The sequence below is a fragment of the Amaranthus tricolor genome, chromosome 11 (assembly GCF_026212465.1).
Source record: "Amaranthus tricolor cultivar Red isolate AtriRed21 chromosome 11, ASM2621246v1, whole genome shotgun sequence".
Lineage (NCBI taxonomy): Eukaryota > Viridiplantae > Streptophyta > Magnoliopsida > Caryophyllales > Amaranthaceae > Amaranthus > Amaranthus tricolor.
Window position 1 is genome coordinate 26,582,505 of NC_080057.1, and position 23,194 is coordinate 26,605,698.

Genomic DNA, 23,194 nt, shown 5'->3' on the forward strand with positions numbered 1-23,194 from the left:
ATGCTTACTATATTTTTAATGTCTACTTATATTATTTTTGATGCTATTTACGTATCCTTAATACCTATTTTTAATATCTTAAATGTCTACTTACATCATTCTTAATGTATATTTACAATATTTTATAAAAACATATAATGAGCTAATCCAATTAAAAATGGTCTCTCAAAGAGACCGTATCTCACGAGAATTTGTATTTTTAATATAAGACGATAATAAGTCAAACTATAAAAAGACAATCTTTAAAATTAACTTGATTTAATTCAAGTAAATATCTCTCCCTAAAAATACCCTAAACAAGGTAACCATTAACCGCAACGGCGCAACCATTAATATGATGGTGACCTATATATAATTTCGTAAAACCATTTAAAAGTTTTTATTAATAAATTTGATGAAAATGTATGACTCATTGTTTCACGTCACTCACATCAAAACTTATTACCATTATAATATTTATTTCTCAAGTGTGAACGAATATATAAACTATAGGATAAAGAGTCGCCATCTCCCAATAGTCGACACGCAATTCCATTCTACGAGCAATCACAGGTTATTTTATGCATCAGATAAATAATCTCCATTTATTATAAGAATATATACTTTTTATTTAAGGATGTTTTATTGAAAGACTTTTTATTAAAAAATAAAAATTTAAAATTGAAAATTTTAAAGAAACAAGAAAAACTTAACATTAATAAGCGACAAAAATAGAAAAAGATGAAGATTCTTTACTTTTTGAGACGATAGATAATTGAGATGAACAAATATAGAGATTAAAATATTAATACATTGAGTTGACGTAATATTTTAAGATTAAGGCTTTGCACTATTATTATTTAATATTATTCGTAAAGAACATGTATAAAGTTACAAATTGCATTAAATCAGGTAAAAACAGAAATTTACTTACAATGAAAAAAATATTTTTCGATTAGTGCTATTTTCTTCATAGATGCATTTGATTCATCGCACTTCTGACTATCATTTAAAATCGAACCTTAATTTAGTGGTGTTTTCAAACATCTTGGCCAACTAGATCCAATATGGTTGCAAGCTTCTTGCACTCCATCTCCATACTTATTTGACTTGAAATATTTTTGTATTGAATTGGTGGTCAAATGATGGAGACCCAATCCTACTGACATTCCCATGCTTACTTGTTAAGTACTCTTCCATGAAATTGTAGGTAAGGTATCCATGTGTATAAGCCAATGTAAATGATGGTCAGGTTGATTGCATCTTCTTATTACATACCTTTGGGACCATGCAAATAGATTACTAATTAAGGTCAACATCCCCAATAATGTGAACATACATGATCTAAGATACAAGAGTCGGAAAACAATCTTATTTAGATAAAAAAAAAACCGTCTACAATCAAGTGTCCAAGAAGATTTATGACTGTAAGTTTTTAGACGCTTTTTAGACTGGTGAAAAAAATTCTAGACACACATAAGCTTAAAAAAACTATATGATTTTCTATTTAAGAATTATGTGTTTTGTTGTTGGGAATTATTTTGTTATTGTAATAATTTTATTTTTCTCTCTCTCAAAGGTCAACCTATAATGCTTTTATTAAACATTAAAACATGATTTATTTTGTCCTGAATGAGATTGAATTGAATTGAAATAGTTTCAAAAATGTAGGAGTTAAATAGATGTATTAGGGTAAATTTATCTAAATTAGACTATATATAAGTCGAAAAGAATAAACCCTGAATCTACAGTGTATATATTATATGGTACTTTTAATCTATTTGTACAAGGCTAGTCATATCACATGGAATTAAATAAAGCTAGCCCAAATGAACTAATTGCGTACTAGTTACCCTAATGACTAAATTAATACAAACTTCTTAAATTATGCTATTTGTTCTAACAATCATTAATGTCTTTTAACAAGCTTTTGTTATTAATATTACATGATAGGTCGACTGAGATAAGAGGGCTAAGTAAAAAGCGAACTCAGTTTCTAATCTGAAAAAAGTGAAAGTTGCTCTCTAACTGAGACAAAACTTATCTTCATTGTGTTTAAGAAGTTATGTGTTCCATCTAATTAAATGTGTACTCGCAAGTTACTCCCAATAGCTTGGATAGATTAATCATGTAAGATTAGAATAATTCGACCTTACCTAATATGTGGGGAAATATTGTATTTTTCACGAAATTTCTCTCTAGAGAAAAGGTATCCAAGAAGAAGAAATCGGTGAAACTAAGAGATTTAATATAAATTCAATTTTCTATTTTAAGTGCTCCCAAAGCAATAGAATTGAATTTATAAATTTTTTATTTGAAGGTTTAGATGTTTATACTTTTAATACTAAGTACTATTTAATCAATATTATCATACTCGATTTATTTTGGCTCATGTATGAAAGTTAGAGTGAAATTAAATTATGTCATATTATATCCTTATCAAATAAAATAAAAGGTTGTGACCAGATTAACCAGTATTTAATTCATAAATAAATTATTTAATTCAAACTAACTTTGAATCGACTTGATTTAAAATTAACATCACCAGACAATCTACATATTTGGTCTTGAATTTTGTCAAAATAAATCAAACTCAGATCAAAAATTAAAATTAAACTCTAATAACCAAACAAAGACTTCATTCAAATATGATTGTACCCAATTAACTTGTTCAATCCGTAACTCTAGTGATAGATTTACATCTCTTTTCTTTTCTTTGATTTTCTTTCTCAAATATAGTATGAACATAGTAGATTTTTGGTAAAGTTCAATAGGGTTACGTTTGACTTTTGAGTTATTTTAAAACCCATAAAGTCATCTTAGTATACAATAAAAATGCATTGTTTAGTGGTTAAGATCGAAAAATATAAGTTTAAATGACTAGGTTAAAAGTTTAAATTTTTATCCAATTAAAAAAAGTGGATAAGGTAAGAAAAGAAGGTTGAGAAGGGGAGTGAAATTAGGCTAATGGCTTGGATTTCTCTTAAGTTGAGACCATAGACCATAGTCTACAAGACTTAATTGGAGGGGCATTGTCAAATGTGTATCATTGACAACTTTTTGCTACTTGTTCATACGACATCCAAGCTGTACCCAGAAATTCATATACCCCACTTCAAACCTAGCTAGTTGACGATTATTTATTACTTTTAAATGCTTTTTTACCTATTTTATGGGACTATTTTCTTGGGTTTTGTTTTATATAATTGCACCAACTTTTATTATTCTACTTCCTCATTTTAAGTAATTTTAAAGTATAAAATAGAATGAGAGAAAAAAAATATTAAGAACAGTTAAAATCAAATTAATACTCTACTTAGAGGAAATGGTAGGTATATATTCCAACTGAGATAAGATTAGATTCACATATTGTACTATATAGACTGTCAAGAAACCAAATCAACCAAAAGCTTAAGTTGATAATTGAGTTAGTTCCTTGACATGATATCAAAAGTCAATGTGACATAGGAACCACGAGTTCTAATTGCATTTACCCCTTGTTTTCAAGTGGAATATTCAGCAGCATGTAGAGAAAGGATACATCTAAATTTCTAGCTCAAAGAACTCTCGTGTGAGTAGTCGTGATAAAATATGTAGCATATATATCATGGGGCTTCAATCATCAGTTGGTTGAGTTGGTCTTGACATGGCATTAGGTCCAACTCCAACGTGATAAGGAATGACAAGTGTAAATCTCATCCACCCCTCATTTCAAGTAAAACACTAAAAATCAAATGACAAAAAAGTCTGTATTACATTAACACTTATAACTAGCTTAAAAGCTTGAATATTCTTTCAGTTATGTTGATTCCTTAATCTCCCATATCTAACTTGCGTCAAACAAACCCTACTCAAAATTATGTCAAACAACCATATTAAGAAAGAGTAAACAAAAAATAATATGAAACATTACAAAGTCAAAGAATGTTGGGTTCATAATTTTTTAAAAATCTATTTTTGAAAACAAAATTATTAATTGCATAAAGCCTGTCATTTCCCTACCGAAAACCTGCCCCTAAATTAATAGTTGTAATTGTTGCCGTAACAAAATAAATTTTCAAAGGGTCTCCTTTAATTAAAAAGTTCGTTGGGGTAGTTCGTAAGTTGTATCCATTTCTTTCTTCTATTTTCACACGTTAGATTCTGTTGATAGTTGATCAACTATGTGCCTCCTACATACTACTATATATCCTTTTCTCAACTATAAATAAATACATACTTCCTTAATATATCCCACAAATTTAGGCCCTTCTAGCTAGAGCTAATCTCGCTAATTTTACTACATTCTTGTGTTGAAGATGTCTAACCAAACTAGGCAAAACACAGAAGCTAATGGCGCAAGCCATGAGTCGAGTCTTAGCTATAACCTTCCTAACTATATACAATCAGTTCGATTGAAGTATGTGAAATTAGGTTATCATTACTTGATTTCAAATTTTGTGTACCTCATGTTAGTCCCTTTGATGCTTACGATTTTAAGTAGCATACATATTTCGGTACATTCATTTCACGATCTGGTTCAATTGTCACTAGACCTTGTCAAGTACAATTTAGTCACGGTGTTTATGTGTACGGGCTTGTTAGTCTTTCTAGGCACACTCTACTTCATGAGTCGACCTAGAACGGTTTATCTAGTTAACTTCGCTTGTTACAAGCCTGATGAGGCTCGAAAAGTTACTAGAGAAATTTTCATGGATAGAACAATTAAACTCGGGATTTTCTCCCAAGAAAATATGGATTTTCAAAAAAAGATCCTAGAAAGGTCGGGTTTAGGTCAGGAAACGTACTTCCCTGAGGCATTGATTCAGATGCCGCCTAATCCATGCATGGCGGAGGCTCGAAAGGAGGCCGAGTTAGTCATGTTTGGAGCCATAGATGAACTATTGGCTAAGACTAGGGTTAAGGCTAAGGATATAGGTATTTTAGTGGTGAATTGTAGTTTGTTCAACCCTACACCATCTTTATCAGCCATGATTGTTAACCATTATAAGCTTAGGGGCAATATTTTGAGCTACAATCTTGGTGGTATGGGTTGTAGTGCTGGCCTCATTTCCATTGATCTTGCTAAGGAGCTTTTGCAGGTTTGTTTTCATCATTTTATGTTGAATTATTTACACTTATTTCAATTTTATTTTCTTGATTGAGTGTACATAAAGTCATGTATAGCAAGATTTTTATTATTATTATTTTTTGACATCGAGGTGAGGCTTTTCATATGGGAAAATTGAAAAGAAAAAAATTCATCATTTATGTACGCAGGTAATGAGAATTGAAAAATTGTCATAAAGATAGGGTAACAGGGAAAGCCTTTAAAGACTAAGTCAATTTATGATTCTTAAGATTCGTAATAATATTAAACTGTCAATATAAAAAGTTGTTTACTTATTTGTCTTGTGAATATAGCTACAAATACAAAATAATACTATAGGATTATTAAGTTTGTTGGTTAGGTATAGGTAGAAACACACAAATTATTTGAAATGTGTAGATAAGATTAAAAGAGAATTTAAATGTATGTATGAGAATTGATGAAAGGATGTGAGGTCATTTTTAAAAACAAAAAATGTAATTAATTTAATGAAACGAATAAAAATGAAAACTGTTACTATTTATATAGGACGAAAGCTTTTAAGTCGAACTCTCTTGGGTTAAATCTCATAGAATAACTCTAGATGAAAAAATGTACAAACATATCAACAAATTGTTGAACTATTTAATACCAAAGACAAGCAATATTGCATGATAGGTAGGTTAGATGAAGGATATACAACTATCAAGTAACATGAATTCAATTGGAAACACCTTATGAACAATTCAACACACCGTAACATTCCATTACTCCAATATCATTAATCAACTCTCATTTAAAATGGCGTTAAGAGAAGGATTAGATGTACACAATCTACTATTGTTAATTTCTGTTTAGGGGCAAATAGAGGGCGTTAACCTGATTGTCCAGGACAACACTTAAATATTATAAATAAATCACCTATAGAGAACAAGAAAATCAAGTGGAGAAGTTGGCTGGACCTTTACCATATAAACGCCTCTTGAGATTGAGACCTATAGCGTATAAATTAATTAACAAAAATTTTTTATTTCTAGTAACATCACTTGAATTCTTTTTTGAATCGTCTGCCTCTGATTTTTTTTCTTAGTGTTACTATATGCCTATATCATTGATGGTCTAATTGATTGACCACATTACTCTTGCCTTCTCTTTGAATGGGATATATGTATGGATTATCCGTTACCTTTTCTCACCCAAACCATGCTTTTGAGCGGGTATTAGGTTGATGATGATGATTGACGACCTATCTAACTAAATCATCTTATGATATATTTTCAGGTGCATGGCAATACCTATGCTTTAGTAGTAAGCACAGAGAACATAACACAAAACTGGTATTGGGGAAACGATCGATCCATGCTATTATCGAACTGTCTATTTCGTATGGGTGGTGCAGCCATCCTCCTATCGAACAAACGATCTGATCATCGTCGTTCAAAGTATCAGCTAGTCCACACCATAAGAACACACAAAGGAGCAGAGGATAAAAGCTATACATGTGTTTATCAAAAAGAAGATCAAAATCAAACCATTGGTGTTTCCCTTTCCAAAGATCTAATGGCTGTGGCTGGTGAAGCCTTAAAGGCTAACATTACAACATTAGGCCCATTAGTCCTTCCTGTGTCCGAACAACTCTTGTTTTTTCTCACATTAGTGGCACGAAAAGTGCTCAAAATCAAACATATTAAGCCTTATATACCCGATTTTAAGCTTGCGTTCGATCATTTTTGTATTCATGCTGGTGGGCGTGCAGTGTTGGATGAGCTCGAGAAAAATCTCGACCTCACAACATGGCATATGGAACCGTCAAGGATGACTCTTTATAGGTTCGGAAATACTTCTAGTAGTTCGTTGTGGTATGAGTTGGCTTATACCGAGGCTAAAGGGAGGATTAAGAAAGGTCATATGACTTGGCAAATTGCCTTTGGATCTGGATTTAAGTGTAATAGTGCTGTTTGGCAAGCTTTGAGGACTATTAATCCTTCTAAGGAAAACAATCCTTGGATGGATGAGATTCATAAATTCCCTGTTCATGTTCCAAGATTTACACCACTTAACATGTCGTCCTAAGTTTATATCAATGTTTTTTTTGTTATTCGATCAAAGTAAATGATCGAAAGATCAGGATGATGAGTATCTTGCATTCCAGTGTATTTATAAGGCGATATTTTAATTATAATTATTATTGTGTAGTTTAGATTAGGGAAATATATATTGAAATAGGTTATATTTGTTATTCTTTCATATGGGTTCAATTATTAGTATTAATGAAAAAATTAATTTTAAAGCTGGCATAATATTATTTTTGGACAAATTCAATTGTCATCATTGATAGGATTGTATACACATTCAAACTTTGTTAAAACTTAAATATCTAACTAGTATTGTAGCGAGTATTTTGAAGCATGTGTATAAAGGCATTACGTAAAAGAATTGTACTCTCGTCGTCTCAAAAAAGTAGTTTAAGAATAAATTTGGTGAAAATTAAGATAAGTGAATAAAAGTGATAAGATAATATATTTTAATGCGTAAATCAATCAGAATTAGAGTTTGTAGATATATCATAGCTAAAAATAAAAAACGAAAAATTCACTTTAACCGACTAAAAAGGAACAATAAAGATAATTCTTTAAAAACGATTGTATTTAGTTTATATCAAGAGTGACAAAAATATTGATCATGATAGGGACAATACCATTAGATGATTTGCCAAAATAACCACAAAATTAAAGACAAGGCCTAAATAAATTGACCATCACCAAAAATATTGTGAATTTTCAACCTTTCTTTTCCTATTTCTTCTCAATTTGACATTGATGACAAGGTATATAACAATTTGGATATTGATTTTCAAACTTACACATAAATTATCTAAAACACTAATTAAATTTTTTATAAATTAATTTATTTTTTGTATGTAATAAATAAAATCACCCTACCATTTCAAACCTCTAACTGATAATGTCAAATCTAACTATAGGTGTTGCACTGAACACTCAACTTTGCATGTATGTTGAGACAACTTCATTATTATTAGTTACTTTTGTGAGAGGCAGTCTCTTAATAAGACAGCCTTATAACAAGAAGCTCATGGTTCTTCAGTCTGTCTTGTATGAGATCGTTTCACCATGAGATATGTTCATACGAAAGACCCATTAGTAAAAAAAACAATGAAAATTAAATATCCACTTGTACAAGAAGCAATTTTTTTAATAATTTGAGCTGATCCAACTAAGGTCGTGTCACGATGAGACGACCTCAATAGAGAATTAGTTCACCATTTTTTGATTTGTGTTTATTGAGCTATATAGCTCGGTATTAATGAGACTACATCCTAACAAGCATAAATTCCCCCAAGTAATTGCTTTATCTATTTTTTCCATTATACTTCTATATATGTAGAGTTAATTTTGTCAATTAATATATATATTTAGCATAAGTATCAGTATTACTTTCTGGTAAACACAAATTAATTAATTAACACCCCCAATTAGAAACTACTCTCTTTAATTTAATCAAACACATTTTTACAAAATTTCATAATCACAATTTAAGAGAAAAAGATTAGAATACAAATTGACAAGTTGTTCATTCCTTACCTCTCAGTATCATTGAATATTCATAAAAGAAAAATATCAGTAAAATCTCTTGAACAACCAACATGAGAGGGACTTGAGTGAAGTAAACATTGATGATACTCATCAACAATAATACTCATCAACAATTCATCTAGTAACCATTAAAATAATATTTTTATGCAAACAATCGTAAGTCGAGTTTAAAAATCGGGTTTTTATCTAGTAGTCATTAAGAGGCTCCCACCCTCCCATCTGGCTACTACTTAGAAGAGATTTGAGGGTCGGATAGTGATAACACTTGACGTTTTTTATTGACTTTTCCTATAATTTTATATAAATAAGATATGCATGATTTAATTTGCCATACTGAAAATACTCCTGTTACCATCGTAAGGCATCAAGCTAAACTAAAAGCCCTACTCGACCAATTGTGATTGTACTATGAAGAACTTCTGAGATTAATCTGAATCATATTGATCACTGAATTTAATAACTTTTGACAAGCACCTTTCAAAACAAGTATATACAATATTTGTTTCGATATCACTTCTATAGCACAACGAAAAAACCATATAATCCCAAAACATTCGTTAGTAGAACCGAAGGCCTTCTTGGAATTTCCGGCACTCAAAAACTTTGGGTTTTGGATCAACTAAAAAGCTACGAAAATTCCCTCGCTTGATTTAGTAACGAGCCAAAAGATTTAGAGATTCTGGGTGTCTTTCTTCCTCAAGCTTTGAAATATGCATACACAAAATGTAAGAAGGTGGCTCATGATTACTACAAAGTACAATAACAAACCTGACAAAAAATGAGCATCGTCTTTAGAGATGGTCAGCTCAAAGAAAATTCCCGACCCTGCTGAATGTGTTTGACGCCCAACTCATGCTAGAAGCTTTTTCATCCTTCCCGCAATCCTGCGTATACTACAACGTTGTGGAAGTCCTCGATTTGGGTGTCTTCTCGTCCTGAGAAGGATGTGATGGAGATAACGTGGCAGCATGATAGGATGAAGATGCAAGTTGAGCTACAGCTGGAACTGCACCTCCTGGAAAAATGAAGACCCCGCACAAAGTCAAGAAAACCCACCGAAGAATGAAGAACTCGAAGTTTTTTTATATGGATTAGATATTCTCTCAGCCCCAAAATACATATCCAACCACAATAGAAGGCTTCCCAAGAAGAGACTGTGTATTGTCTAACCAGTTTAATACAAAGCTATTGATATATATTCGATGAAGCTGCAAATGTGTGGCAATTCTTGATGTTTCGAACAACCACTCATGCTCATTAAAGAAAAGGAAAAGCATGGAAGACTTGAAAAGTGTGAAGAGATGTTGATGCAAATTAAGACCAATTAGATTAAAAATATTCGAACAGCAGAAATTTGTCATTTCATGTGTATGTGTGAAGTAATTTGATGTGCTTGTTAGTTTGAAAAGAAGAGAGAGCTGACCTGCCAATCCAGCACAAGCAGATGAGAAAACTATGACTGGCGGTGCCTGAAAACAATAGCATACATAATATATTTTAATAACTTTCCATTTAAATCAGTCTGCATTTCAGTTATAACTCACGAATGATTAGCTACAGTTAGACCACTCTTATTAATATATCAAAGGAGAAATCAGCTCAACTGAAGTTTGCCTACTAGTTACATGAGCACAGATTCTCAATCAGCGGTTATTGGCTAATTAAGCTCCTCCAAAATCCAAGAAAAAATAACAGCTAGCACGTGCAGATATTTACACAAATATGCCAGTCCAAGATACAGTATGTTTTATGCATATGCAAGTATGCAACTATGAGAGAAGACTCTTACCAAGTTCACAAGTACTTTTAACCTCCAAAAATATAGACGGTGAAGTAACTATGCTTCTCGGAGGAGTTGAATGGAATATTAGTTTGAGATACCTCAGCCTTGTTATTAAACTATAAAGTGTACCCACCTATGTTAGCACTAAAATAGGGTAGACACTTTCACATGTATTATTCAAGCATCAAGAATGCTCTTCTTGATTGTGAAATGAAGGAAACTGTAATAAGAATTTTCCAAGAGAAAAGAACAAATCATAAACACTACTCGTTCTCCTAAATCAGATTTGCCTATTCCATTTGGAATTAATGCATTCAGAAGCACCCAAACCAACTGTTTCCATCCATTGTGTCTACCATGCGTAATAAGATTAGCATCATAATTATCTCATAATATCAATTATATTTCTCTTCCTCTTGCTGCCACATCAGAATATCAAGGAATAATATTCTGTTAGGTTATTTTGTCTGCTTCCTTAACAACTTTCTTAAGTTCAATGCATGAATGATGAGCTGTAATAAGTTGTTACTAATTCCCTCTATAAAGGGGCAAGTTGTAATCATTCCACAGTACTGAAATCTAATCCCATTCTCTTATTTCTCTAAATTCTCTCTGAAATTCTCTCTGAATCCTCTGCATTGAAATGATTGCATAATCAATCTGATTTATTCATCATGGTATCAGAGCTTTCAATGTAGTGCTGGATTCCTGATATTCTTATCGATTCTTCAATCTCTCCTCTTCTGCTTCGCCCTTCTTCATCTTTGCTTCCTTTCCTCTATATTCTACAATGGCTGGAGGACGTATTTCCTTCCAGGATATGTTAAACCCCCTATTTCTTCATCCTTCTGATAATGCAACATCTGTTCAAGTGGACAAACTTCAAGGATCCACTGATTACAGATCATGGTGTAGATCAATGGAGATTAATCTCTCATCAAAGCGCAAGCTGGGATTTGTACCGGGAACGGTGCTCAAGTCAACTGATGATGAAATCAAGGCTAAGCTCTGGAATACATGCAATGATATGGTAATTGCTTGGATTACTAACAATCTATCTCCTACTATCAAAAAATCTGTTATGTTTATGACATCTGCTAAGGAAATCTGGTTGAATTTGAAAAAAAGATTTTCATTAACTAATGGCTCTAGCAAAAATATAAGCTTAGCAAAGAATTGTTTGAAACAAAACAAGATTCTATGTCTGTGAATGAATACTATACTTGCATGAATGCTATATGGGAAGAGCTAGACTCGATAAACATGCTGCCTATTGTTACTGACCCCATTCCTGAGGTTAGAACTTTGCTAAGTGTTATTGAATCCCAGAGAGAAGAAACTAAACTTTTCCAATTTTTAAATGGTCTTGATGAAATATATAATGCTTAGAGAAGTCACTTGTTACTTCAGACACCTCTTCCCTCTGTAGAAACAGCAGCAGCTGCTCTATAGTAGGAGGAAGCTCAGAGAGAGGTGTTGTGTACCAACAAGTCTAACAATGACATCATGGCTCTCTACAGCAAATCTCACAATTCAGATAGAGTTCCTGTGTGCTCTGCTTGTGGGCTGAAAGGTCACAGAAATGATGTCTGTTGGACTGTAGTTGGTTACCCTTCCTGGCATTCTAAACATGGAAGCACAACCTCTAGAGCACATGCTGGTGCTCAACAAAGGTGGAAACCAGGGGTGAGACATAGTAGATCTCGTGGCTCTAAGATGGCTGCTACAGCTCAGTCAAGTGCTGATGGTGTTGGTTTGCTGTTCACACCTCAGCAACTTGAACAATTAGCCAAATTGATGCCCAAGCTCATACCTCATTCCAATGGTTCTGTGACAGATGAGGAACTGGATCATTTCTCAGGAATGATCTCATGCAATCCGACTGTAAATTCAGAAGAATGGATCATAGACTCCGGGGCTTCAGATCATATGACACCGCATTTATGCTTGCTGGATAAATCCAGTAGAGTTCTAACAAATGAGAAAATCAATCTTCCTACGGGTGAGAAAGCTGCAATTTCTCATACAGGAACAGTATCTCTTGATCTTGGTCTCAAACTGAAAAATGTATTGTGTGTACCAACTTTCAAACATAATTTGCTGTCTGTTCAAAAGCTGATTTCCAATAATCAGTGCCAAGTACAATTCTTCCCTACACACTGTGTAATTGTTGACACTAACACTCAAAGTGTTAAAGGTCGGGGAGAGATGAGAAATGGTCTATACTATCTTGTCAATACTTTGACAAGTTCTGAAAATCAAAACACTGCCTCGGAGCTTGAAGTGAGTGCCATGAAATCTGTAAAACAGGATGAAAACTCTCTTTCTCTATGGCACAACAGACTGGGACATGCTTCTATTACTAGATTGAAGAACATTCCTTGTGTTAAACCTTACACATCTCAGAATCTTCAAGTGTGTATTTCATGTCCCATGGCAAAGTTTACCAAACCCCCTTACACTCTGAGTGATTCTCATGCTGCATCTCCCTTTGACCTGATTCATATGGATATATGCGGTCCATATAAGGTCAGCACTAAGGGAAAATACAGATACTTCTTGACAATTGTTGATGATCATAGCAGGAATACATGGGTCTATTTGCTTCAGTTCAAGTCTGAATCTCTGAGTACATTTGAATCATTCTATAATTATGCTCATACTCACTTTGGGAAATCTATCAAGGTCATAAGGTCTGATAATGCTCTAGAATTTCATGATGGACCCTGTCAGAAATTTTTTGCTAAAATGGGTATTATTCACCAGACAACCTGTGTACAGAGACCTCAACAGAATGCTAGAGTTGAGAGAAAACACAGAAATGTTCTTGAAATGTCAAGAGCTCTAAGGTTTCATGCAGGCCTGCCTTTGTCATATTGGGGCGAGTGCGTATTGACAGCTGTTCATCTCACCAACAGGATTCCAACACCCATTCTTGGTAATAAAACACCATATGAGTGTTTGCATCTCAAATTGCCTGAGTACAGTCACTTAAAGGTGTTTGGTTGTCTGGCATTTGCTTATAATCCAGACCATATTAGTGACAAGTTTGACCCTAGAGGTGTCCCATGCGTATTCCTAGGGTATCCTGCTACTCAAAAGGGATACAGGCTGCAAAATTTGATCACAAAACAATACTTTGTGTCTAGAGATGTCCTGTTCCATGAGCATATCTTCCCTTTCCACAAAAATTCCCAAAATTCATATATGCAGCCTATACCCACACCTTCGTTAACCAATGCTATTGATGATCTTCCTGTAACTGAGAACACCTCAGATGATGAAATTTCACCACCATCATCTCTCTCTACAGCTCATTCACCCAGCTCTAGTGACTCTCATCATATCAGTTCCACAAATGCCAACCCTTCTCCTATCCCATCTCTCCAGCTTCCTGATTCTATCCAACATAACCATGTTCCCTCTCCACCACCTTTAAGAAAATCTTCTAGACCTCACATTACTCCTGCCTGGCACAAGGATTATGTGATGCCTGTCAAAACAACACACATCTCTAATTTTGCAGAAACCATTGTCAAGTCTGAATTTCACTGTTTTATGTCTATTCTGACTAAAGAAAGTGATCCTGTTCATTTTAAGCATGCTGTGAAACATTCTCACTGGGTCACAGCAATGAACAAAGAGCTAGATGCCTTAGAACAAAATGATACTTGGGCAATAACTCAGCTCCCTCCTGGTAAAACAGCAATTGGCTATAAATGGTTGTACAAAACCAAGTATAACCCAGATGGCTCCATTGAGAGACACAAATCCAGGCTAGTCATACTTGGCTGTAGACAACAATTTGGTGTAGACTATTCTGAAACTTTTGCTCCAGTCGCCAAAATGACAACTGTAAGAACCTTACTTGCAGTGGCTGCAAAGGAACAATGGCATGCAATTCAAATGGATGTGACAAATGCATTTCTCCATGGTGATCTCATGGAAAATGTCTTCATGAAACTTCTTCAGGGTTATACTGGTTTGGGATGCAAAATTCAGCAAACTGAAGATCCCAATCTGATTCCAGTTGCAGACTCTAACCTAGTTTGCAAACTCAAGAAAGCTTTATATGGCCTTAAACAGGCACCAAGACAGTGGTTTCACAAACTGTCTTGCACTCTTCTGCAGTCGAGCTTCACTCAATCCAAATCAGATTACAGCTTGTTCTATAGAATCAATACCACTTCCATTACTCTAATTCTTATTTATGTTGATGATTTACTGATTTGTGGCAACAACCTTGCTGATATTGACAGTCTTAAAACCATGTTGTCCTCTGTTTTTCACATGAAGGATTTGGGGCCAGTAAGATATTTTCTAGGCATTGAAATAGACAGAACCAGTGCTGGATTCTTTCTATCTCAGAAGAAATATACCAGTGACATACTCAAAGAGTTTGGTATGTCTCACTCCAAACCTTTGCAGTTACCTATGGACAGTCATACTAAATTAACTCCAGACAAGGGTGCTCCTCTTACAGATCCTAGGTCTTATCAAAAATTAGTTGGGAAACTAATTTATCTCACTATCACAAGGCCTGATATTGCCTATTCTGTGCACATTTTGACTCAATTTATGCAGCACCCTACAACAGTTCATATGCAAGCTGCAAGAAGATTGTTGAGGTATCTTGTGGGTACCATCTCTCGTGGCATCCTTCTTGCTACAGATTCTGCTGCTACTCTGACTGCCTACTGTGACAGTGATTGGGCTGGCTGTCCATTCTCTAGAAAGTCTACTACTGGTTACTGCATTTTCTTTGGTACTTCTCCAATCTCTTGGAAGGTTAAGAAACAAGCTGTTACTGCAAGATCCTCTTCTGAGGCTGAATACAGGGCTATGGCCTCAACAACTAGTGAGGTTACTTGGCTGATTGCTTTGCTCAAGGACCTAGGTCTTACCAGGCTACCTCCTACACTTCTGAAGTATGATAATCAAGCTGCTCTGGCAATTGCTGCTAACCCAATTCTTCATGAACGTACAAAACATGTTGAAATTGATAGCCACTTTGTGCGTGATCATGTTAAAAATGGAAAAATCAAACCAGTGCAGGTGTCTTCCTCTGATCAAATTGCTGATATTTTCACCAAGGTGCTTTCAGTCAAGCTCCATAACTCTCATGTATCCAAGCTGGGAGCTTCTCTTAATCACTCACCAGCTTGAGGGGAAGTAATAAGATTAGCATCATAATTATCTCATAATATCAATTATATTTCTCTTCCTCTTGCTGCCACATCAGAATATCAAGGAATAATATTCTGTTAGGCTATTTTGTCTGCTTCCTTAACAACTTTCTTAAGTTCAATGCATGAATGATGAGCTGTAATAAGTTGTTACTAATTCCCTCTATAAAGGGGCAAGTTGTAATCATTCCACAGTACTGAAATCTAATCTCATTCTCTTATTTCTCTAAATTCTCTCTGAAATTCTCTCTGAATCCTCTACATTGAAATGATTGCATAATCAATCTGATTTATTCATCAATGCGGCTAGATGTGAAACCAAAAAGAGCTGATGTGATCATGTGACGTGTAAATTTTTTTTAATAGTCATTGCCTTTGAAGTTTCCTTTTCTTAGGCTCCCTAAGTTGCTATTGTAGCCTAGCATGTTATTTGGCTTCCTCGAAGATTTGTTTGCCTATATGTGATCATCGAGCCTAAAGCTTTAAAACATATGGACTAGGCAATATATTATCCATCGGTGCTCATAGGTCCCAATTACGCTCGGTACAATAAATTTAAATGAGATCCCACCCAAAAAATGATTCACACGAAATTGTACTCCAAAAAAAATGCTTATACTAACCAGTCACCACAATAAAATTAAGTGAGATTGACTTTTTAGAGCTCCAAAAAAATCAATGAAGTAAAATTTGGCTTGCAGTCATCATTCTTACAGAGTCAGCAGAGAAACCCAAGTATAAGAGCAAAAGGAGAAAGAGTGCAAAGAGGCCAGAGAACAAGAATACTTACTCCTATAAGGAAATGTAACCACATCGGCCCTTTCACCCACTTACGAACAGTTGGCATTACTGCACAGGATGAACACATGAAAGTCATTTCAGAACATATTACACCACTATTGGGGAACCAGAATGTATAATATGTCAGCCAACTTATAGCGAGTAGCAGAACATTCCTAAAGAAAAAATGAAGATGCAAAAAAACACCCCGTAGTGCAATTGCAGCCAGCAATAACCCATCAAATAATACATTTTTAGTACTGGATGAAGAAAGTACAAGGTCATAAAATTGAAGTAGAATTTTCTGGTTACTTATCTTTTGAAAATTTTCAGCAAGTAAATAGACTACTCAATAGTCATTCCAACAAACTTTTCATGACATGTAAACAGGTTTAAAAGCCCTAATTAATACCAGCATTTGGTAGCTTAAAGATTCTTAAAGAGTGGTTGAAATTTTGAGTTTCTATGCATAAAATCCATGTTCAAAATGAAAAATTTGTCTAGTAAGCTTTAAAAAACAACAGTTCGTAGCAACGTTACACGAAATAGAACTCATTTCACTACAAGAAAAGAGACAAGAAATGAGAAACGCAAATTTAATGTTTCAAAAACTTGGAAAACCAAATTGATCACAAGTAGAAAATATAATCATAACACTAATCATAAATCAAGAGACTTATATAACAAGAAACGTTAATTTAGTATTTCAAATCTACCATTTTGGTACAAAGGGTTTCGCATTTCAATGGTTTATATAAACAAAATGTAACACAACATAAGATTACGCAACAAAAAGGACATTTAGTTTACCATAATTAAATGCGTAGAATGCACTTGTTGTACCACCAACAGCGGAACCAATCTGAAACCATTCGCAAAATTCAGGCAACTAATAATGAAACCAACCAACAACAAGAAACAAAAAAGTATTAACATAATTTAGAATAAATTAAGATAAAATGAATAAAAGTACCATAGAAAAGCTGTCTCTAATTAGCGGTGGCACAGTCCAACGACTAGTTTCCTATATTTCAGCAACAAAAAGAGCACTTAATCAAAAGCAAAAAAATACTTCAAAAGAATCAAACTTTAAGTGTTTTTACCATCTCTTTTGAAAGAGGACCAGCGCAGTGTGGACAAGTAAGATCAGTCATAATCTTTGAATGTGAGGAGTTCTTCGCCATCTCTTTTGCAGAAAACCTAAATGTTGAAAAAAGACGTAAATGAGGGTTTTGCACGGTGATTTTTCTTTTTAAAGGAACCAGTTAGAGGTGTACAGAGAAATGTGTGTGTGACGGTCGCCTTAATCCTAGTAAAAAGTGATATGGTTCAAAACACGACTACAAGAGTATTGATGGAAAAAAGCTACACACATATGCTATTCGAGTTTGTTGTGAATGGGCTATGGCAATTGTGAAGAAACAATAACAAAAAAAATGCAAAAGGAAACACCAAAAACATAGCACAACAATGGAAGAAGCAAAACACAAGATGTATGAGGTATCTAAGGATACCTCTCCCTCAAAATAAGTATATTATCATTAATATACTCAACAACACATTAATGATTCACCTTACAAGCTTCAAAAACAACCTCTCAAAGCAAAGATTAAACTTTTAATGTCAATCTCTCTCAAATGCCCTAATACAAGTGGCGTAAACTCTCTTGGCTAAAACCCTAGTTAACTTTTAGTATTAGGCTCTCACATAAACCCTAATAAACTCCTAAGAATCCTTATATAGTCCCATGACATATTTGGGAGCCTTAAGACAAACCCACAAAATCGTATACTAAACAGAATGTTTTTGTTTTCGTGGCTTGTTGCTTGCTCGGGTGGTCGAGCGAGTGCCTTCCTGCACCTACTGACTTCGTGCGTTGCTGCAGGTTTGATCCTCTTTGTGTGCCTCGTTCAAGGCACGACTTAGGTGCTTCATTGAGCTTCCCTTCGCCTTGTTCAAGCCACCTCAAATCATCATCCCAACACTCACTTCATCAAGTGATCCAAAACGAATCACTCCATGCTTCAATTCATGCTCATCATCCTTCTCAATAGTGCAAGCCATTGAGTACGCTACGAGGTGATCAAACTCACCTCCATCAAGGTGAGATTTGGAGTTTGACTCAACAATCTCCCCCTCAAACCCAAATCTCTCATCATCATCAAATGTCACCATCTTGGGTGACTTGCAATCATCCATGTGGCCTAGGAAACCACCATCAACTTGCAACACATGCAAGTTTCTCTCACCCCTTCTTCCTCTCATGAGCACGATGCTCCCCTTAATGACTTTCAACAACCCACTACTAGCTTTGAATGTGCATCCCTTGGACTCCGACCTACCAAGTGATATGAGGTTCCTCTCAAGCTTAGGAACGTACCTCACACCACCTAGCCTTCTCTTGACACCATCATATGTTGGAATCATAACCTCACCAATACCTTCCACCTTCACCCTCTCATCATTAGACAAGGCGACAAGGCCTCCATCACAATAGCTAAGCTTAGCAAACCTTTCCTTCTCATAACAAATATGGAATGAGCAACCAGAGTCAATCACCCATTCCTTACTACGAGTCACTCCCCTATCAACAAGAAGCGCACCATCATAGTCATCATCATCCACAAAGCCCAGAGCGGCACTCCCACTACTTTCACCATCTCTTCTTCCAACCTTCAAGTTTTTCATCAGTCTTCCTTCATCTCTTTGCACATCATTTGAATGTGCCTCTTCTTCTTACAATAGTAACACTCCTTGTTACTATAGTCATTCCTCCCTTGAGACTTCCCCCTTGCTTGATAACCCTTATCTTTTGCTCTCCCTCTAGAACTCTTAGCAAATAGTGCCTCACTACTCCCCTTCTAATCTTCCCTATCATGTCTCTTCATAAACCTATCATTCTCCCTCAACGCCGCCAAAGCTTGATCAAGTGTGATAGATTCCCTCCCAAGGAGCAAAGTTTGAACTATATTCTTATAGCTCTTAGGAAGTGAAGCCAAGTGTAGTAGGGCTTTCTCTCATCGGAAAGCTTCTCATCGGCATTCAACAATTGGCACACCAATTGATATAATGTGTTGATATGATGTTGCATACTTGTATCATCCTCCTTCATGAGTTGATACAACTCCCATCTCAAGCATAACTTGTTAGTAAGAGACTTCGAAGCATACACCTTTTGAAGTTTCTTCAACAACACACCGGGGTCAGTCTCCATCAAGTAGTTGTACTTGATTTCGGGTGCAATGACAAGCCTAATAGTGCTCACCGCCTTCTTCTTCATGGCCACTCACTTCCCTTCATCCATTGTTGTGAGCTTGCTTTCTCAACAGCATCATCAATCCCTTGTTGCACCAACAAGTCCTCTACGGTGCTCCTCCACACCGAAAAATTCATTTTTCCATCAAACAATGGAATATGAAACTTTGCACCATCACCCATCCTGTTTCTGCACCAAAGACTCGAACATTCACCCACAAAACAACTTACAAATCTAACCTAAAGCTCTAATACCAATTGTTGTGAATGGACTATAGCAATGGTGAAGAAAAAATAACAAAACAAATGCAAAAGGAAACACCAAAAACAGAGCACGACAATGGAAGAAGCAAAACACAAGATGTATGAAGTATCTAAGGATACCTCCCCCTTAAAACAAGTATCTTATCATTAATATACTCAATAATACATTAATGACTCATTTTAAAAGCTTCAAGAACAACCTCTCAAAGCAAAGATTGAACCTTTGGTGTCAATCTCTCTCAAATGCCTAATACAAGTAGAGTAAACTCTCTTGGATAAAACCCTAGTTAACTCTTAGTATTAGGCTCTCACATAAATCCTAATAAACTCCTAAGACCCCTTATATAGTCTCATAACATATTTGGGAGCCTTAGGACAAACCCACCAAAGAGCCCACAAACCGTATACTAAACAGAATGTTTCTGTTTTCGTGGCCTATTGCTCGCTCAATCGAGCTAGCTATAACACCCCTGAATTTCTAACCCCTTATACAAAACCAAGACCGCAAAAGATGGGAGGAAATTCGGGTGTTGCATTGAAATAAAATAATAAGATATTTAAAAGAAATTATGAGTAGAAATTTTGGCAGCATCTCTCCTAAAAATCAAACATGTGGTAGAGCAATTAGCACAATAAAAACATTAAACTAATCTAAGGCATCATTGCCTTTAAAATCTCACACCACAGTGGAATGATTCGTCGTCGGCTTCTCAAATCAACATGCCAAGCATGGATCGTGGTTCCAGAGTCAACGCTTGCGTTTAAAATGACTTAACTCTTTAAAAACCATACAAAGTTAAAAACTACGCAGCAGAAAGACAAATATACAAAGGAGTACACAAGGCCTCATAACAAAACGTATACAACTAAAGTTTACAAAAGATAAACAAGAGCTACAAAATCGAAAGATAAGGGTATGAAACGGGTTATACTTCGCCCTCATCACTCTCCCCCAATGTAATGCAATGCAAAAGAACCTCCAATACCTACCACACCTGTCTATGATCTTCCTGCTGCTCAACATCAGACCAAAGGCCAATGTGTCATAGCAGGACAATCATAGAAAGTCATCAAACAATCATAAACACAAACACAAACACGTCAGTAACTAGCATCAAATATAATAAGGCCAACTACTAGGTGACATTATGTTATACAACAACATAAGATGATTTCATAAGACACAAGCACAGATAGTAATAGAGCTTGTCTATCTTAAGGTAAGTGTGATCATAGTCTATCTTTGGGATTGGTAATACCCTCGAGGTAACTTAACCTAGGCACACTTCTCACTAGCATAAACTATTCTATCAATGAGTAAATTTTCTATCAATGATTAAATTTTCGGTCAAGGGGCGGTATCGGCCACCTGGCACCCAATGACAAAAGTATGCTCATACCCCCCATACGGTGATCCCGTCGGATCTCACCTAGGGGACTATTAAATCAACCGAACATAATCCAGTTGAGTCACGCCAGCTAATTATAATCTAATACTTTATCAAATGGGAATAACTCCGGCTTTCAACTATTAATGAGCGCCCTGGGATAGCAGAACACCGAAACCCACTGAATCACTCAAACAAAATATGAAATTCACCTATAAAGAAGTCATTCTAACTCCAAATAAGGCATAATCCAATTCTTAAATAAATAAGGGGGTGGTCCCCGCCTTCTACTAACACTCTCATTCTCTAAACTATTCTAAGCGCAAGGATTTCATAGTCAATAGCTCTTCATATAAAGCGTATTCACTAGTACCTCATAGTTTCGAGACAATGCATATTATCACAATAAACAATAAATAATAATCTCTTAAAGGAAAATTGTTAATTACTTCGTGTACGTACCTGCAAGCGTCACTGCACGACCAAAAGTTACAAAAGTCACCCAACTAAGGTTCTACTTTCCTCTTATGAGCTGGGAACCTATACAAGTTAGGAATAGAACTAATAAGTTCCCTTAACTACTTTATCATACCAACTAAATGCCCAAATAACCACTATCACCCATTCAACATGAGTTTTCGATTACTCTAGAACGCACACAACTCATTCAATACAAGTCAAAATCATTAACTCAACACAACCTAAGTCTTTTCACCAATTTAAAAGTAAAAGTATATGTGAATCGTTCCTTTTCATCAACTAATTTTGAATATATCGGTTCGCGTTACCCAAAAATAACTAATCACAACTAACCCTTATAATTTTAATATAATACTTATATAACAATAAGGCAAATCTTAGAGTTATCGAATCGCGATACCATTAGTTACATTCTCCAAAGCTAGAAAGAATTACAATCAAAACAACACAAGTAACTTTAGCAAACATCGACAATAAGTTGACATGATGCTCTTGGCTTTACTAAGATTATGCATTTATAACTTCAATGACGACCTACTAAGAGCATTTGTAATTCACAACAATCAAGTCATTACAATTAACAACTATTATTCCCAATTAACAACCAAAACCATTTCTACAGTCAACTATAATAAAAATCATTACCAACTAAATATTTCATAATCACAAATAACACAACTAAACCCTAAAACAACTTATGAAATTATCAAATCAATCATGGCACCACCAACATAAAACATAAGAACACACACTATTAAAATTTCATCCCTAAATTAAACCCTAATCAATTCATTGTTCAAAGATAACATCTTTAATTACTACCCATACTAAGATTCAAAGAAACTAATACACAATCAACATACAACCCATAATTTCTAACCACACTTCAACCCTAAATCATTAATATGTTCAATTCATCCATCAAACTCTTATCCACAAAAAGATTCAATGAAATTAACACAAAAACAACATTAAACTCAATACACTTAATCAAACTCCAATTAAAAACTAGAAAATTAGTTAGAGAGAAGAGGAGATGGCTCACAATGGGGAAATAAGAAAAGAGGGGTGAGAAGACAAGTGTTTAATGTAGTGGTGGTGGCACAGGAGGGACAAGGCATTGCAGTGGGCCTTGGTGGCGGTGCAGGCAGCCGTAGCTGCTGGTGGGGGTGCACGAAAATACAGCAGCAGCAGCTGTTTTGGGCGAGTGAGTTGCAGGGCTGCTGCTTTGAGCGTGGGTGGAGCGGCTTCCGGTGCTGGTGGAGCAGGGAGGAGCTGCGGCTGGGCTTGGGTGGAGGAGCAGGCAGTCGTGAGTGAGAGGAAGAGTAAGGGACTGCTTGCTTTTGTTCGAAAATGAAGGAGTCTCAACCTAAAACCCGAAGTCCTCTTTTTTATTC

General features: G+C 35.1%; 2 protein-coding genes across 2 annotated transcripts; one reads left to right on the top strand and one right to left on the bottom strand.

Moving 5' to 3' along the window:
- The first annotated feature begins 4,053 nt into the window (after positions 1 to 4,053).
- Positions 4,054 to 7,344, top strand: LOC130827816 (3-ketoacyl-CoA synthase 11-like). The gene is made up of 2 exons (XM_057693673.1): positions 4,054 to 5,060; positions 6,329 to 7,344. The coding sequence occupies exons 1-2, from the start codon at positions 4,278 to 4,280 to the stop codon at positions 7,118 to 7,120; spliced, it is 1,575 nt and encodes a 524-aa protein (XP_057549656.1). The 5' UTR covers positions 4,054 to 4,277; the 3' UTR covers positions 7,121 to 7,344.
- A 146-nt stretch (positions 7,345 to 7,490) lies between these two features.
- On the bottom strand, positions 7,491 to 23,194 carry LOC130827817 (uncharacterized). Its single transcript, XM_057693675.1, has 7 exons — positions 22,843 to 23,194; positions 17,514 to 17,610; positions 17,384 to 17,434; positions 17,221 to 17,272; positions 16,421 to 16,479; positions 10,085 to 10,130; positions 7,491 to 9,676 (listed from the first exon to the last, which is right to left on the bottom strand). The coding sequence occupies exons 2-7, from the start codon at positions 17,592 to 17,594 to the stop codon at positions 9,555 to 9,557; spliced, it is 411 nt and encodes a 136-aa protein (XP_057549658.1). The 5' UTR covers positions 17,595 to 17,610; positions 22,843 to 23,194; the 3' UTR covers positions 7,491 to 9,554.

Bases quoted from the DNA above. Each gene is read 5' to 3' on its own strand.
- LOC130827816 (XM_057693673.1), top strand. From the start codon at position 4,278: ATGTCTAACCAAACTAGGCAAAACACAGAAGCTAATGGCGCAAGCCAT. The intron at 5,061-6,328 runs GTTTGTTTTCAT...ATATATTTTCAG, and splicing joins TTGCTAAGGAGCTTTTGCAG to GTGCATGGCAATACCTATGC.
- LOC130827817 (XM_057693675.1), bottom strand. From the start codon at position 17,594: ATGGCGAAGAACTCCTCACATTCAAAGATTATGACTGATCTTACTTGT. The intron at 17,273-17,383 runs GTACTTTTATTC...GAATGGTTTCAG, and splicing joins TTAGAGACAGCTTTTCTATG to ATTGGTTCCGCTGTTGGTGG. The intron at 10,131-16,420 runs GTAAGTATTCTT...TATTGTTTTCAG, and splicing joins GGTTACATTTCCTTATAGGA to GCACCGCCAGTCATAGTTTT.